This window comes from Alexandromys fortis, unplaced genomic scaffold, assembly GCF_014885135.2.
Source record: "Alexandromys fortis isolate MF-2015 unplaced genomic scaffold, M_Fortis_MF-2015_v1.1 scaffold_3, whole genome shotgun sequence".
Taxonomy (NCBI): domain Eukaryota; kingdom Metazoa; phylum Chordata; class Mammalia; order Rodentia; family Cricetidae; genus Alexandromys; species Alexandromys fortis.
Window position 1 is genome coordinate 11171903 of NW_026067909.1, and position 16694 is coordinate 11188596.

The following is a 16694-nucleotide window of genomic DNA, read 5'->3' on the forward strand; positions in this document are numbered from 1 at the left end:
TGGTTTTTCGAGACAGGGTTTCTCTGTAGCTTTCGGTGCCGGTCCTGGAACTAGCTCTTGTAGACCAGGCTGGCCTCGAACTCCCAGAGATCTGCCTGCCTCTGCCTCCCGAGTGCTGGGATTAAAGGCATGCACCACCACCGCCCGGCCCCATGGCAACTCTTATAAAGGAAAGATTTAACTGAGGTAGCCACTTACAGTTTTGTCATCATGGTGGAGCACAGGCAGACATGGTGCTGGAGAAGGAGCTGAGACTTCTACATCTGGATTGACAGGCAGCAGGAAGAGAGAGTGGCACTGGGCCCAGCTTGAGCTTCTGAAAACTCAAAGCCCATCCCCAGTGACAAACCTCCCTCATCAAGACTACACCTTCTCCAGCAAGGCCACACCCCCTAACAGTACTCCTCCCCATGGGCCCATAGGGGATGTTTTCATTCAAACTACCACACCATTGGTTCACCTATCCATTCATCTATCAACTTTACCATTCATCATTATCATCCATCATCCATCTAACTATTTATCCTTATATCTACCCAGTTATGCCTCAATCTGCCTAGTTATTACCGTCCATCTATCCATTCATCCACCCATCCACTAGCTACTCATCTGTTTACCCATTTATTTATCTATCTACCCCAGATAATACCATCCATCCATCCATCCATCCATCCATCCATCCATCCAATCAACTGGCCACCCATCCACTCACCTACTCATTCACCCATGCAAATTCCCACATACTATCCACTTATCCTCAACATCCAAGTACCCACCTGCCTCTGCAACCACCCACTCATTTCTCTCCAGTCACTCATTCACCCTCAGCGGGCTCTCTGTTCCTGGACTCACTGAGGTGAATCCACTCCCTGTCACACAATGCCCACACATAGGATTGTTGGCGGCTGCTTCCCAGTCTCTGGGTCACATAAGGGCCAGGGCTGGTCAGAGCACTTGAGTGGCATGTGAGGTTCTCATGTACTCCTCCCTCCCCCCCTGCATCCATGTGTCTCATAGATAAGATCTTTGTCTCCTGAAGCTGGGTCTTCCTGTCCATTGCTCCAGTCTTCCCCATGGTGTAACCAGCAAGGTTAGAAATGCAGTAGGTACCTAGCAAATGCTGCTGGCAGCTGAGTTGTTCCTGCCTCCTCTTCTGTCCCTCAGTTGCCTTACCCTTGCTCTGGGCTCCAGCCTTTGTGGGGCCATGGTGGCTTCTCATGGGAGCCCTTTCAGCTGGGTTGTTCAATGGATGGCACTGCCTACCATAGCATTGAATTTGGCTAGGGATAGCCAGCATATTTCTGTCAGATGAGGCACAGGTGGCTTAGCAGATGCCCAGGGTGGAGCACTGCGGGCTAGAGGTATCAGTGAGGCTACCAGCTAAGGGATCCTGAGTGTGGGGGGGGCTCTTGAGCAGGCTACTACCACGGATCTCTGAGGAAGTCTGAGACTCCAAGGCCCTGGGACTGCTCTCTATGACACCCATTTGGAAGTAGAGGAGTGAATTCTGAGGCAGATGGTGGTAGCTCCTTGAAAGGGGCCTCTTCAGTATTTGCTCAAACTGATGCTCCCAGTATAAGGCAAGTGCTGACAGTCCTCAATTTTTTTTAGCTCATTCCTGGGATTTGGAAGATCAATGCTGACTTCAGAACAATGTCTAGAAGGGCTTCCTATGGGTAGGCTTGGCCTCAGGAGTATATGTGGGTTTCTAGAGACCCGAGGCAGCTTCCCCAGAGGGCCCAACTAAAAGTAAGCACTTATGGTAAATCTCTGATACCTCTGGGAATGAGGGGTGAAGTTTTCAGAGAAAGTCTGCTCACCTCATACAGCCTTGTTAAATTGGGTATAGCTGTGGCCCTGCAGGGTGGTTCCTGCTTCCTTATCAGGTTGCTCCTACTCTGAGCACACCCTTCTCACTGTGCTCTTAGGAGCCTGCCCTCGGAGCAGTCACAAAAGGGAGCTCACAAAGGACGATTTACATGTGTCCAACACACATGCACAACTGCACACGCTTGCACACGACCCTCAGTATTGCCAGCTGGTTCCCAGTGTGGTATCTTGGAAGAGGAGAGTGTGGGTGGGTGTGGCCTGTGAGTAAGGGGTGGCTGAATGACAGCATGCCAGCTCCTACCACTCTGTCCTCAGGCTCTTGCGCTCTCTTGGTCTCAGTGAGGCCTAGACCAATTCTCAGGGCTCCATGAGAGAGAAGAACACCCAGGGAGCCCCCATTCTTTGATTCTACATATGCATAAGGACTGGTTCACAGGGCAACTTTCTCCATGAATGTGTGCTTGGATTGTCTGTCCAGCCTTCACCCACAGTGCAGAGCACAGTGGCTACTCGATGCACCTAGTGAAATGACTTCAGATACAGGGTGAGTCGAAGACAATACCTCAGGCCTGGAGGACTCTGGACAGGCCCAGTCTTGCCTTTGTCCAACTGTGATCCTGGGTCCCTTCGTGGGAGGGAATGGTGCCAGGCCCTGCCCAGTGACACCACCTCAGTGTTTGCCTAGAGAAGGTCCTAGGTCCCCCTTCCCAGGCCTGGAGAGCAAGCTGATTGAGATGACGAATCTTTACATCCTCAGATGAGGAGAGGACACCCCAGCAGCTGCCTGTGAGGTGCAGGAGGGATGGAAGTACAACTTCTGGGTGTCCCATTCACAAGGATAGTCATCAGCAAGGAGGACCCACAGAGAGGCATCAGGGGCTCACAGTGGGAAGGCATGTATCTCATGCCTTTCCCTTGACCATTCATCTGTTTAGCATTGAGGATCTACTGCATGTGGAGAGCCTTGACAGCCATTCTCCTCCAGGTTAAGTGAAGAGTCCCTGTAGAGACCCCTTGAGCCCTCAGTGAGGGTTATAGTTTGATTTATGTATTTGTGATATAACACTCTGACCAGAAGCAACTTAGGGGAGGAAAGGCTTTATTTCTCCTTCCAGGTCACAGTTCATCATTGAGGAAACTCAGGGTAGGAACTCAAGCAGGTATTGAAGCAGAAACAATGGAGGAACACAACTAGCTGGTGCACTCACAAGCTCACGCTTAGCAAGATTTCTTACCTAGCCCAGGATCACCTGCCCAGGGGATGGATGGTACCACCATCATGAGCTAGGCCTTTCTATATCAATTAGAAATTGAGAGAATCCCCCACAGACACGCTGCTAGACCAATCTGGTCTAGGCAATTAGTCGATGTGTATCTCAGATAATTCTGAGTTTTGCCAAGTCTGCTCATTATTTTGCTCACCTCTACATGATGGCCCCATGGCAGCACATACAAGACTTTGGGGATGAATGCATGGGAAGTTAAGCTGAAGAGAGATAACATCTGGGAAGTCTTCGGAAGACTGACTGTCCTAATAGCCGTCGGCTGGTAGACTCTGGTCTAAAGAAGACATCAGCCCTTGTTTCCCTATCCTCATGATAGCCTCAGAGGCACCTCCTGTTGTTGCCCTCTGACCTCATCAGAGGAACAAGGAATGAGTGGGTAATGGGTTGCATATGGACTGGCAAAGAGTCCTTAGGAAGTCAGCATGTAGAAAGGTGGGCACAAGGTTTCCATAACATCTCAAGGCTCGGCGACAGGTAGTGAGAAGGTGCTCTTGAAGGATGCAGTCTGGTGGGATGTGTGCCCCCCCCAGTGACTGTGGGAGTGGGAGGTGCTTCTTTGGTAAAGGAAGAGTTCTGCAGGAGCAGGTGGCACCCCAGAGTCCCATGCCTAGAGTTTCAGACCTCCATGGCCTAAGCAATCTGCTTCTTCTCTACCCCAGAGGTTTTTGACTTCTAGGCTGAAGGGCCCCTCGGGTCCCACCCTGCTACCCACCCATAGGCAGGGTTTTATGTGTTTCCTGATCTGGGCTGCCAGCCTTTACTTTCTCAGCTTCAGCTGTAGCCTCACCCTGAGCCCAGCCCATCTTAACTCTGTGCTCCCCAGTACACCTGGAGTCCTCGTCTTTGGTTCCCACCCTGCTCAGCAACCCCCCCCCCATTCTCTGTCCAAGGACCAGGATGGCAGGTCCTTGCCCAGTATCCCTTTTGCCTCAGTGTCCTCCAGAACAGGTTCCCTGTCCAGGGCAGGACAGGCATTCCCAAGACCCTTAACTAAAAACAAAACCTTTATTTGTTGTGTGTGCAAATGTACATACCGTGGCATGCATGTGGAGGTCAGAGGCTAAGGAGGGAGTGTCCTCTCCTCCCACCTGAGCCGTAGTGGTCCAGCTCAGACTGTCAGACTCGGTGGCAAGCAACTCGTAGGTCCTAAGAGAGCGTTCTTCCCTTTCTCTGTCATCCCCCAGGACAGACCTGGGCAACTATCAATATAATTGAAAAAGATGGAGATGTACATGAGAATAAGGAGCTCAGTAAAATGTGAGCATTCAGTGTAGCTCCAACACTCCCCAATTCAGAGGCAGTCTGCTTTAATCTGCACCTGACTCCCTATCCTCTTCCTGTTGATCGGGGCAAAGCAGTTTTCCTGCGTCACAGACTGCTATCCACACATTCTTCCGTGTGTACCTCTGGCAGGCATGGCCTCCTCGCACCCTGAAGTTGGTACAGAGAAGGCAAGGCAGGCTACACTTCACCCCACCTCCCGTCTAGCTTTCAGAACAATGAGCCAAGCAACTGTCCAAGGACAATGAGGACTTTCCAAGTCTCATTACGAACAAATTGGGTTTTAGGCTTTGGCAAGCTTTAATCTCTATTTGTTTTTGGAGATAGGAGCTCACTGTGGACCAGGCTGACCTTGAACTCATGGAAATCCTCCTGCCTCAACTTTCTGGATTCCAGGATTACAGATGTGAGTCTCTGTGTAAGGCTTTCATAATTGTTTGTGCTGTTGGAATTCTTCTGCTGTTACTTAGACCCTTCCAAAAAAAGTGTGGGTGTGGGTGTGTGGGGTGTACCTGTGTGAGCACAAGGCTGTGTGTGTGCGTGTGAGAGAGAGAGAGAGAGAGAGAGAGAGAGAGAGAGAGAGAGAGAGAGAGAATGGGTGTACCTGTGTGTGGAGGTCAGAAGACAAATTTCTGGTGTTTTTCCTCAGGGGCAATCCACCTTGATTTTTGAGACAAGATCTCTCTTCACAGCCCTGGCTGTGCTGGAACTTACTGTGTAGACCAGGCTGGCCTTAAATTCACAGAGATCCACCTACCTCTATCTCCCGAGTGCTGGGATAAAGGCATGCGCCACCATGCACTTTATGCCGCACATTTTTATGTGGGTTCTGGGAATTGAGCTCAGGTCCGCATGCTTACACAGCAAACACTTTACCGCCCAATCCACGCCCTCAGCCTGCTCTTTCCAAAGGTTTTAGTGGATATAGCTATGAAGTAATTTTGAGAAACTAACGGAGGAGATTATGGTAACATTTCAAACTCACATTTAAAGATTTGTTTGTACTTCTTTGATTTTTACTTCTGTATCTTTTATATCTTGGTTCCTAAGGAACTCAAAAGGATTGCTTATTTGATATGTAAACATATATGTTTGATTTGTTCAGACAGTCAGCTCTCCATATCTCTAGGTTCTGCAGCCCACACCAGGTGGGAGATATTTGAAAAACAAATTCCAGCTGGAATGGACTAGTGCGGTCTCTTATTCTTTCCCCAACAGTATAAGGCAGCAACACTTGATCTGGCATTCCCATTGTGCTAGGTAATTTTGAGGAATCTAGAGATGGTTTGAGCCACACTGGAGGATGTAGTAAGTTCTAAGAACAGACCATACTGTTTTATGTGAAGGACTTGAACACTGAAGATTTTAGCCTGGGGGCATCTGGAGTGGGTCCCCGTCAATCTTATTACTGATGATTCAATTTGTGGTTTGTGGTTGTGTTAGAATATAATTCAATCAACCAAAGGATACCTAAGTGTGTGTGTGTTATGCCTTCACATGTGTGTGCAGATGCATGCACCTGGTCGCCTGTGCAGAGGGCCTCTGGTGTCCCGCCCTATCACTCTGCCTTGTTCCTTTGAGGCAGACTCTCTCATTCAACCTAGAGTTTGAGTCTTTCAGTTTGACTGAAGCCAAGAGTCCCAGAGACCCTAGCACCAACTCTTCGGTGCTGGGGTTATAGGCATGCACAGGTCACAGCTGGCATTTAGGTGTGTGGTAGGATGTGAACTCTGGCTTTCAGGCTTGAAGGGCCAGCACTCTTAGCCACATAGCCATCTCTCTAGCTATTTCTTGTGGTTTGCTAATATAAGCTGTGTTGCAGTACAAGGTTCATGTGTTTATTCTCTATCTATCTATCTATCTATCTATCTATCTATCTATCTATCTATCTATCTATCCTCTCTAGGGTCTTACATAGCTCAAGCTGGCCTTGAACTCACTATGTAGCTGAGGATGACCTTGAACTCCTCATATCTGCCTCTACCTACCTCTCAAGTATATGGATTACTGATGTGTCCCACCATGCCCAGTTTTATTTTCATTTTTCCCCCCTCTCATTTGTCTTTGGGTTAGTTAGTGGTGGGATTTTCGGGTCAAAGGGCACATACACTTTTGCTAGACTACTAAAACGCCCTTCCCACCGGTGATTAGGAAAGCACCTGCCACCCTAGCCTTTCCCAAAGATTGTGCCGTCAAACACCTGGAGTTTTGCCAATCAGATAGTGGGCCACTGGTATCAGAGTGTACTTTTAATTTGCATTTTCTTGTTATGAGTGAGGCTGAACATTTTTTTCCGGAGGCACCAAGGCCACATGCCTCTTTCTCTGTGTGCTGGTCCTGTTTTCAGCCCTCTCTCCCATAGCACTGTCTGCCACAGTCTTCTCTGGCTTTAGATGCTCCTTATGTACTAGTGGTATGAATCCCTTGCCTGTGGTGGTGAAAATGTGGAGACTGTCCCAGCGTGTCCTTTATCTCTGACTTCCCCTGTGGTGGCTTTCTGTTTTATCTGATGCTTCCGGATTTCACAGCACAGTGGGAAATGTTTTCCTTAGTGCTGGTTTCTTGAGGCAGAGCTCTTCCTCCTTTGCCTGCCATCTCCTCAGGACAGCCGACAGGCGCACACTCTATCTCTGCCTCTCCCCTCAGCCCTCACCCGTAAGTCCTTTCTGAAGAACTTTATTTTAACTTTTATGCCAAAGCCTTTGATCCAGCTGTCCTCGCTTCCCTTTATTTCTGTGGTAAACACCAGGATCAAGAGCAACTGAGGTGAGGCGAGTAATTTCAGTTTACTGGTTAGAGTCCCATAGTCAAGGGAGCTCAGGGCAGTGCCTCGATCAGGAACCTGGAAGCAGGCTTGTTCACTATTCCACAAGGCATCATCTCCCATCAAAGGACTCATTCACAGCCAAGAAAGCACAGCAGAACCCCCAGAGGAACACTGCTGACTTGCTTGCTATCAGGCCCATTCTTAGCCAGCTTTCTTAGCCAACTTAGGACCAGATACAGCCCAAGGAACAGATGCCACCCACAGTGGGCTGTGCCCTCCTCCATCAATTAAATCAAAACAACCCCCCTCAGACACACTCACAGGCTAATCTAATCTAGGCAGTCCTTCAGTTGAGATTCCCTTCTAGATAACTCTGGGCTAAGTCAAGTTGACAACTGACGATAACAAGGACACCACTTGAAAGTTATTCTCGTGCAGGGTGTGAGAGGTGGGCCTGGCTGCTCCTTCGTCTTCTCTGCATGCCCATCTAGTGTCAATACTTTATTGTTGGTTTAAGGCAGGGTCTGATGTAGCTCAGGCTGATCCTGAACTTGCTGTAGAGCCTGGGAGGATCTTGAGCTCCTGATCCTCCTGCCTCTGCCTCCCGAGTGCTGGGACTATAGACCCGTACTACCACCTGGGTGCTTATTGAAGGCACACTTTTCTTCTGCTGTATTTGGAATATGGAGATGAAGATATTGGTCACATCTGTGTTCTGGGATCCACACAAAGGCCAGTGTAGACCTGGTCGAAGCAGCTCCCAAGAGCCGGCTGAGCAAATCTTCTGACTCTGTTCTCACAGGACAAGAGTTCCAGGACAAGAAGCTCCTTCATGACCCTGGGGAGGAGCAAACGTTTCTCCCTTTACCTGCCCAGGCAGCCCCGCAGGCGGGGTCTACCAGGAAAAAAACCCCCAATCTAGCCCCTGGCTCGGCTAACTTTAGCTAGCTCTCACTGAGTGCCACTCATGGTCGGTCCTCATCTCCTCAATCCCACATTCTTAGTGGGCAGCATTTAGCTACTGGGAGGGCACGTTTGCATTTGCCACTGCCAGTAGGGACTTCTGTCACTCCAGGATGCTCAGTGTTCTTTGGGTCAACACTTCCTTATCCTGTGCCCAAGAGTGTCTACGCGAACCCCGGAGAAGCCCTTCCTTCTTTCAGCCTCCCCCTCCCTCTCTAGGGCAGTTTCAGAGGGCGGGAGAGTGCCCGTGCTCCATCCGGTTCTTGGTGGTGGCACCTGCTAGTCCCCAGTTAGAGGACTTTAGAGCCCCGCAGGGCGGAAGGGCCTCGGAGTGCTGATGAGCACGTGCGCCCAACAGGTGCTCACAGAGGGGAGAGCTGCGAGCAGCCTGGAATGGCACGGCGTGGAGCGGCAGGTGGCCTGCTGCTGGCTGAGCCTGGCTGCAGGTAGGCGCTTGGTGGCGCCCAGGGGCGGGGCGTCCTGGGGGCGGGGCGTGCCATCCCTGGGGACCGGCCCCCTCCCCCGCCCCCAGGCCAGGCGGACAGCGGCCCCCGGTGGCTGGGCTGGCTGTAGCGGCTACCCGCACTGCACCCAGCGCCCTGTGCCGCCTTCACCTCATCTCTGAGGCCCGGCGCGTCCAGGGGTCCTGCCCGACTATGGACTCAGCGTCGTCCCCGCCGAGTGCGGAGAGGAAGCGCGCGGGCTGGGGCCTCCGGCTGGGCGCTCGGCGGGGCAGCGCGGGACTAGCCAAGAAGTGTCCCTTTTCGCTGGAGCTGACTGAGGGTGGCCCGGCTGGCGGCACGCTCTACGCTCCCATCGCGCCTCCCGGAGCCTCGGGGCCCGGGTCCCCCATGTCGCCCCCTGTGTCGCCCACCGCGGGCCCCGCAGACCTCGGACCACGGCCACGGGTGAGCCTTGACCCGCGCGTCTCCATCTACAGCACGCGCCGCCCGCTGCTGGCGCGCACTCACATCCAGGGCCGCGTCTACAACTTCCTCGAGCGCCCCACGGGCTGGAAGTGTTTCGTGTACCACTTCACCGTGTGAGTAACCTCCCCGCGCTCCTCTGAGCTGGTGCCGCTGCGACCCTGAGGGAGGCGAGGAAAGGCTAATCACAGAAACAGAAATCAGACTGGGGGCTGCTCCCTTAAGTTCAGAGACTCTGCTGTGACTGAGAGGCATGTGGAGGGGGACACTTGGAACATGGGGTATGCCAGCCCAAGAGTTCCCCAACACTAAACTCTTGGGATGGAGGAACTGCGTTTGTGAGTTAGTCCCCGTAGGAGGAGTAAGCAAGCCAGGAGCCTGCGTTTGGTGTGGGTCAGCAGTGACAGGAAACTCAGGAGCCCCTAGGAGTGACTGGTGTCTGTGTACAAACCCAACCAAACCCTGGCGGGTATTTCTATCTCGGGCACTCAGAGTAGCAGGGACTTGTACGGGATGGACCAGCAGGTGCATTGGTGTTGCCCAAGATGTCCAACAGGGGTGTACCCACAGCTTCGGTAACCCAAGCTGATGTAAGTGGGCTGGATGCCCTGAGCCCAGCGGACACATTATCAAGAGTCCACGCACAGCACCTGCTTTAGAGAACAGGGGAGGGAGCAGAACTGCACCTGGCCTTCCCTGCTACCAGGTGGCTCTCATTCTCACCAGCGGCCTGAGAGGGGCAGGGCATTCCATTTTTCAAGGGCAGGGGCACAGGAAGTCATCTCCAGCAATGGTCTGGCTGCCCTCCTTGCTGCCTCCCCCTGGCCACCTTGAGGCAGTACTTCCTGGCCGCCCAGCTTCTTGGTGCCCTGCCACCCTCTGGCTTCAGATTCTACCCTACCGACCCCGCAGCTAATTGCTTTGGAAGCTCCATTAGTTTTGCCACCTGGGCAGGGCCTCCGCTGCGTGTCCAGGGTTCTGTTTACTCCTCTGAGGCACAGCAAGAGCCAGGCTCACGAAGGTGAGATCTGATGGCTGCTTGACTTGCACAGGGAGACAAAGATCTTCCATGGTAGCCAGGGCAAGTCCCAGGACACCCTGCCCCCACAGGCATTCTTGGTTTGTCCTTAAGGCCACCCGAGCCCCAGTCTTGCCTCCCAAAGTGCCAGGACCCCTGAGACTTCATTGCTGCTTTGGGTGATAACAGCTCGACGTGTGTCTCAGCGGCCATGGGCTTTTCTCAGGGCGCAGGGAATAGTGTGCAAAGACCCCCAAGGGGCCTTACCGCTGAATGTCTAGCAAACACATGGCTTGCTACTTCCCAGCACTGACCTCCTGGACCCTAAGATCCTTAAGATGAAAGGCCTGGGGTTCTGGAGAAGCCCCCACCCTATTACCTCTTTGTCCAGCAGCCCCATTTGCCAAGGTGAGCAGCCTTCAGACACTTACATGGTATCCTCCTGGAGATTTAGGTCCTTAGAATGAGCATCGTTAAGTTCCTGACTGTGGTAGCCTGGCCCTGGTGGAGGAAGAGGGCTTGTCCCGCCCCAGAGGAAGTCTGTGCTTACACTGTGCTTTCTTCCTGAATTGGATTGTTCAGCCCTCGGGAAGTTTGCTCAGCAGAGCTGCCTTTGCCCAGCCTCCCCAGCAGCCAGGAGCCATAGGGTCCTGTTCACTTTCTAGATTGGTGGTCTAAGGGATTCTTTGCTGAGAAGAGGGAGTGAGATGCTAGCTGCTCAGTAGCAGTTGGTCAGCCTTCCCCAGCCCTAGCACTGGCTGGCCAAGGAGTAAGTAAGCTGGGGAGACCCTGCTGGGCACTTGCCTTGACTCTGGGGGAAGGGAGTTTCACCTTTAGGAGGTGGGCAGGACCCTCTGGGTCATGCAGTCTGCTGAGAGGAGACATGACCAGCAGCTAGGAGCCTGGTCACATCTTTATGGAATGCATGGTCATTCATGCTGGTTGCCCCTGGTGTTGCTCTAAGTAACAAACGCAACATTGGCAGACGGCAAGTTCTGCTCTTGGTAAGATGAACTCTAGAACATAATCAGGTGATGATTTTGTGGCTGGAAGGACAGATTTGCTCTTGAAAAGCAGGGAACAAATGTGTGGGAGTGGAGGGAGTAGGGATGAGAGCCAGCGTCCTGCAGGCTCTGGGGTATGCTTTCCCACATGCATATGGGGAAACAGGCCCGGACATCCTGGCCCCTCCTTGGGGGACCCCTGCCTTGGCCCAAGTAGAGCAGCTCTTCCTGAGTCTGTGCTGGCCTTCTCAGGCTGACAGGGTCAGGGCATGCCCTCAGGCGCTGCCCTTTGCTGCTTGGGTCCCCACCCCCTCACCCTAATCCTTTCCTGTGGTCTTTTGTGTCCCCATAGAGAGAAGTCCCCTTCCTAGCTGAGGTCACAGAGGTTCAACTGCCTCACTGCTGGACTTTGGCCAGGGTCAAGGGCAGATGTTCTGCTGTATTTACTCTGTCGAGCTGCTTGGAGATCCTGGTTGTGACTAGCAGAGGATTTGAGAGACACTACCCCCTCCCTGGTTCTTGAACCTAAACTTGAGCACCTCCTTTCCATCCCCTCACACACAGTCTTGGTTTGCTCAGTTCCCAAGAACTTCCTGGTGGCTTTTGCTAGTACCTCAGGAACTGATCATGAGTGGAGCTTGCAGCTGCACCTGGTGGTTGCCTGGGCTGGCCTTTCCAAATGCAGGGGCTGCACTGTATTGGCTGTGACTTTTGAGTGGCCACTGAGTAATTGTTCAACAGACCTAGGAAGATAGCTGGCAGGATGATGGAGCTGGAGCTGAGGCAGTTGCAGGGCTTTCTGGATGACCAAGTCTTCCCTTCTGGTTCCCTGACAGCATCTCTATTCTTCAGCCCTGGAAAAGAATAGATTTTGAGGTGTCTCTTTGGGCCTTCTCTATGTACCTTCTCCTCTGGGGCCTGGCTCCTTGGTGTCATCTCTTGGCGTCATTCCCTGACTGTCCAGAAATACATAGCCACCTCAACCTGTTCTCAGTCAGCCTGGTATTTCTGTGTACACTGTTGCTTGTATGTGGAGCCCTTCATCTTGGCTTGCCCTCAGCTGGGTGGCTACAGGCATTTTTTTTTTCTTGGCCAGGGCTCTCAGCTAGGGAGGAGGAGGAAACAAGCCCATGGAAATCCAGTCTGAGGAAGAGCAGCTCTACTCTGGGGTCATGAGGCATGGGGACCTATAGCAGGCCAAGGTGGTCCTGGGAGCTACTGAGGCAAGAAAGGAAAGAAGCCATGGTGTTACAATGACAGGGGTCAGGCCTCAGCTGCTGTGACCTCTGTTTCTTAGGGAGTTTGGTGCTTCGGGCCCTCTGGTGGCAAAGTAGGGTCCAGAATGCATGCTTCCTGGGTGTGGTGTCCCCTTTGCAAACAGTGGCTGCTCCCAGTGCACAATGCAGGGTGGCATTCTCAGTGCTTTCCCTAGCAGAGGAGAGTTGCAGCTGCTTCTGTCGGTGGCTTCTGAGTATCGAGATACACAGGCTGGCCATGACCTGGCTGCCTCAGGGCCCCTGCTCCTCAGCACCCTTATCTAGGAGGTGGGCACTGATTAGCTCCATGGTGCCCCCCAGCTCTGACATTCCAGGCCAACTGCTGGCTCCTATGCACCTTGCTGTGATGCTGTTCCCTCTTCGTGAGTCTGACAGGCTGGGGTCAGCCTCCAAGGAGCATGTTCCAGGCCCAAGGTGGCATGGGAATGTATAGTCAGTATAGTCAGTCCTGAGGAAAGGTTGCAGAGAAGCTTCTGGAAGCTCTTATGTGAGGTGCCCAGCCCCTGCCTCTGGCAGGGAGAATGAAGGGATGTGGGCTGCCAGCAAGGGTCAGTTGGACACTGAACCTAAGGGATAGTTGCAGAGGGGAGGAGCAGGCCCTTTTGACCCTGTGCGGAAGCATGTGGAGTAACAGGTAGGGCAGGGGGAGGCTGGTCCTGCAGTGCCTCAGGGCCAAAGAGTAGGTGGTGCTAACATGGCACCCTAGCTCTGCTTACCCCACCCAAAGGCCTCTGGGATGCATCCCTCTCACCTCTTCTTGGTGGGAAACCCTTTCTATAGCTGCGCTGAGTGTGCAGAGCCCCAGACTTCCCAGGGCCACAGAGAGGAGCTAGTGATTACTCTATCAGCAGGGTGACTGTGGTCATCATGGGACCTGACTTTCCGTGAGGCTTCTGAGCACGTGAAAAGACTGCCTCTGTAAGCCCTTTATCTTCAACTGTGTGGCCCAGCCCCACTCCCAGGACCTACCCAGAGGCCTCTTGAAAGGTGAAAGGGACTGCAGCAGCACCTCTGTCAAGTTTGGCTACTTACTGGGTACAGATGAGAACCCTGGAGCTCAGAGAGGGAAGATTCCTTGGTCACACAGTTGGGTGTGCCCAAGGGACCAGGAGCTCCTTCCCTGTATACCCCATGATGATCTGAACCAAGGAAAGAATTGTTGCTGCTCTTCTAGGAGGAGAGACGAGAGTCCTTGGACAGAAGGAGCCTGTCCCCTGAGGATGCATTGGAGTCCACCCTGACACATATCAGCGTTAGTGCACACTGTCACATGTTCAGAAATTGCTTCCTTCAGGAAATCTTCCCAGGCAGAGATACACCCAGTGCTCCTGCCTGTCCCCCTGCCCTGCCTTCTTGCACACAGAGAGTCGATTGGTAAAGCTGTCTTTTTTTGATATTAGCCTGTGTCTTGATGCCCCTGAGTGTTAAGAGCCCATACAGGGAAGCAGGCAGCTACATGTTTCTGTGTGGATCCTTTTTAGGGTTTTCTTTGCCTTCTCTCTGCTGGTGCTCGCTCCACCCTCACAGCCAGGTCTGTGGTCGACAGGCCTGCTGCTGGACAACTCTAAGCCCCACAGACAGGCCAGACTGATGACATATGTCTGCAGTATTTTTATCCAGTGACATTCCTGAGCTTGGGAAAGTGGTGGGAAGAGACGGAGGCTGTCAGAGGACCCTTCTGTGGCCTGGGGACAGTCTTGAGGGCCCTACCCATTGCTGTTCTAATAAGCCAGAGCTTCTGTCTTGGCCACTGCCCTGGCTGAGCACAGGCAGATCTGAGATGGGAGCACTTCACATGGTGTTTGCCCACTTTTCTGGCCGCCTCCCGTGGAATCCCAGCTCTTGTTTATGGGAACTGAGCAGAACACACCTGGATGTGGTTCCAGAAGGGTCCAGGCAAAGGCAAAGGTGCCCTGGAAAAGAGGCTGGGCCCATTCATAGAGTCACCCTCCCCATATGTCAGCATGTCTGCCAGCTACCTCCTATAGCAGGAACGTGTGTGTGTGTGTGTGTGTGTGTGTGTGTGTGTGTGTGCGTGTATACACACACACTCTACATGCAGGTGACCTTAGCAAGAAGAGGGTTTCAGATCGCTGGGAACAGGAATTACAGGCATCTATGAGTGGATGCTGAGAAGTGAACCCTAGTTTTCTTCAAGAACAGCAAGTGCTGTTAACCGCCATCTCTTCAGCTCCATATCGTGTCTCTTTTTATGCTAGGTTCATGCTTCTTTGCTTACTCAAGCTATAAAGCATTGTTTGTTTTTTTAAGACAGGGTCTAATATAATGTAAGCTGACCTCAGACTCAGACTATGTAACCAAAGATGACCTTAAACCCTAGAAACTCCATCACTACCTCCCAAGTGCTGGGATTACAGATGTGCACTATACACCCTGCGATATATGCTATTCCAATCTGTTTCAAACCTCAACCTCATTTCCCCTTTTGCCTCAGATTGAACCCAGGACCTTGGGCATGTTAGGCAAGACCTCTGCCAGCTGAGTCACTTCCGCAGCCTGCGGATGATTCCAAGTTATGTATTACGCTATCTCCAGCCTTGTTCTTTTTGGATGCAAGTTCCTGGGCCATTTGGGTTCTTCTGTGGCCCCACACCAATCTTAGGACTTATTTTTAGTCCTGTGAAAAAAATGCCACTGATACTCTGATAGTAATTATATTGAATCTATGCATTGCTTTGTACAGCAATGGATATTATAACAATTTCCTTTGGAGGCCCGAACACGGTTTGATGGTCTTCAACATCCTTGCCAGTTTCTCACGTTGTAATATCCACTGTAGAGATATCTACCTTCTTAGATAAACACATCCATCCTTTTGTAACGAATAGCAGGCTTTGTCTTGATTTTAGTCTTATCAAGTTAGTGGTCGATATGGCGGGCTGATGATTATGAAAAATGCATTTTGTTCTCTGCATCTTCATTATAGTGCATGGCCAGTTCTAACGTGTGTGTGTGTGTGTGTGTGTGTGTGTGTGTTGCTTTGTGGTCTCCTGCAGATGGATTTTTCTTTGGGCTGCCAGCTCACAAATAATGACACAGAGACTTATTAATTATGAAAGCTCAGCCTATAGCTTAGGCTCATTTCTAACTAACTCTGAGAACTTAACCTATGTATATTAATCTATGTTCTATCACATCCTGTCACCTCTCTCCATCTTGAACCTCCTGTTTTTTTTTTTTTTTTCTGAGTCTCCTGGCATCTCTGCCTTTCTTCTTCCCAGAGTTCTCTCTGTCCCCAGAAGTCCTACCTACTCTCATCCTGCCTAGCTATTGGCCATTCTCTGTGCTGGTAAAAGGTGTTTATTCTATGGCTGTGGGAGAGATGCTCTGTGGGTGCCTTGTAGGTCCTTTTAGTCTATACTGTACTCTATTATCCTCATTATTATTGTTAGTATATATATATACACACACATACATACATACATACATACATACATGTGTGTGTGTGTGTGTGTGTGTGTGTGTGTGTATTGAGACAGGGTTTCTCTGTGTAGTCAAGGCTGTCCTGAAACTCAGAGATTTGTCTGCCTCTACCTCCTGAGTGCTGGGATTAAAGGCCTGTGTCACCACTCCCTTGTTCTCTAGTGCACTTTAACTTCAGTGTTTCTCCATTGACTTTTTCCTGGACTGCCTTTCCATTGATACAATTTGTTCTTGATTTGTATCAATTTGACATTGATAAAATCTTAGATTCTGTTTCTGCTTTATACAGCTGGGTGCAGAAATTAAGCTGTTGACTCCATTCCTTTACCATTATGTGGTGGGCTTCTCCGTGTCTTTCTGGTCTTTGACAGTTGACTTTCCTGATGTAACTGTGATTCCTGCTTCCTTTTGGTTTTGCTTGTTTTTGTTTTGTTTTGTTGAGTTGTTGATAACTTTCAGTCTCTGTGTTAGTTACTTTTATCACTGCAGGAACATTACAGAACAACTTAAGGAAAGAAGGATTTATTCTGGCTTACAGTTTGAGCTAGGAAGAGAGCAGAGATGTTTATTTTTTTTTTTAGGGTACCACATGAAGCCTTTCTTACAGGGCTACTCTATTGAAGAATTCTTTCAGTTCTGCTTGCTTTATTTTTCTCTTTTCTGAAGGATAGTTTTGCTGGGTATAGTATTCTTGATTAGCATCTTTTTTATTCCCTTTTAGGACTCTGTCTATATCATCCCATTCTTTTCTGACCTATACAGTTTCTGCTGAGAAGGTTGCTGTTAGTCTAATGAAAATTCCCTTACATGTAAACTCACATTTCTCTCTTGCTGGGTTTAGAAGTCTCTGCCTTGTATTTTTTGGTAGTTTGAGGATAAAGTTCCCATAGAGTATCTT

General features: G+C 51.0%; 1 protein-coding gene and 1 long non-coding RNA gene across 2 annotated transcripts in view; one reads left to right on the forward strand and one right to left on the reverse strand.

Moving 5' to 3' along the window:
- Positions 1–6319: 6319 nt before the first annotated feature.
- Positions 6320–10595, reverse strand: LOC126498259 (uncharacterized). Its single transcript, XR_007590805.1, has 3 exons — positions 10503–10595; positions 9099–9214; positions 6320–8002 (listed from the first exon to the last, which is right to left on the reverse strand). It is a non-coding gene; the product is annotated as an uncharacterized lncRNA (long non-coding RNA).
- Positions 8456–16694, forward strand: part of Kcnq1 (potassium voltage-gated channel subfamily Q member 1) — a 322854-nt gene continuing 314615 nt past the window's right edge. The window contains exon 1 of the mRNA XM_050136686.1: positions 8456–9169. Within this exon, the coding sequence (XP_049992643.1) occupies positions 8784–9169 (386 nt within the window). The 5' untranslated portion in view covers positions 8456–8783. The remainder of the gene's footprint in view (positions 9170–16694) is intronic.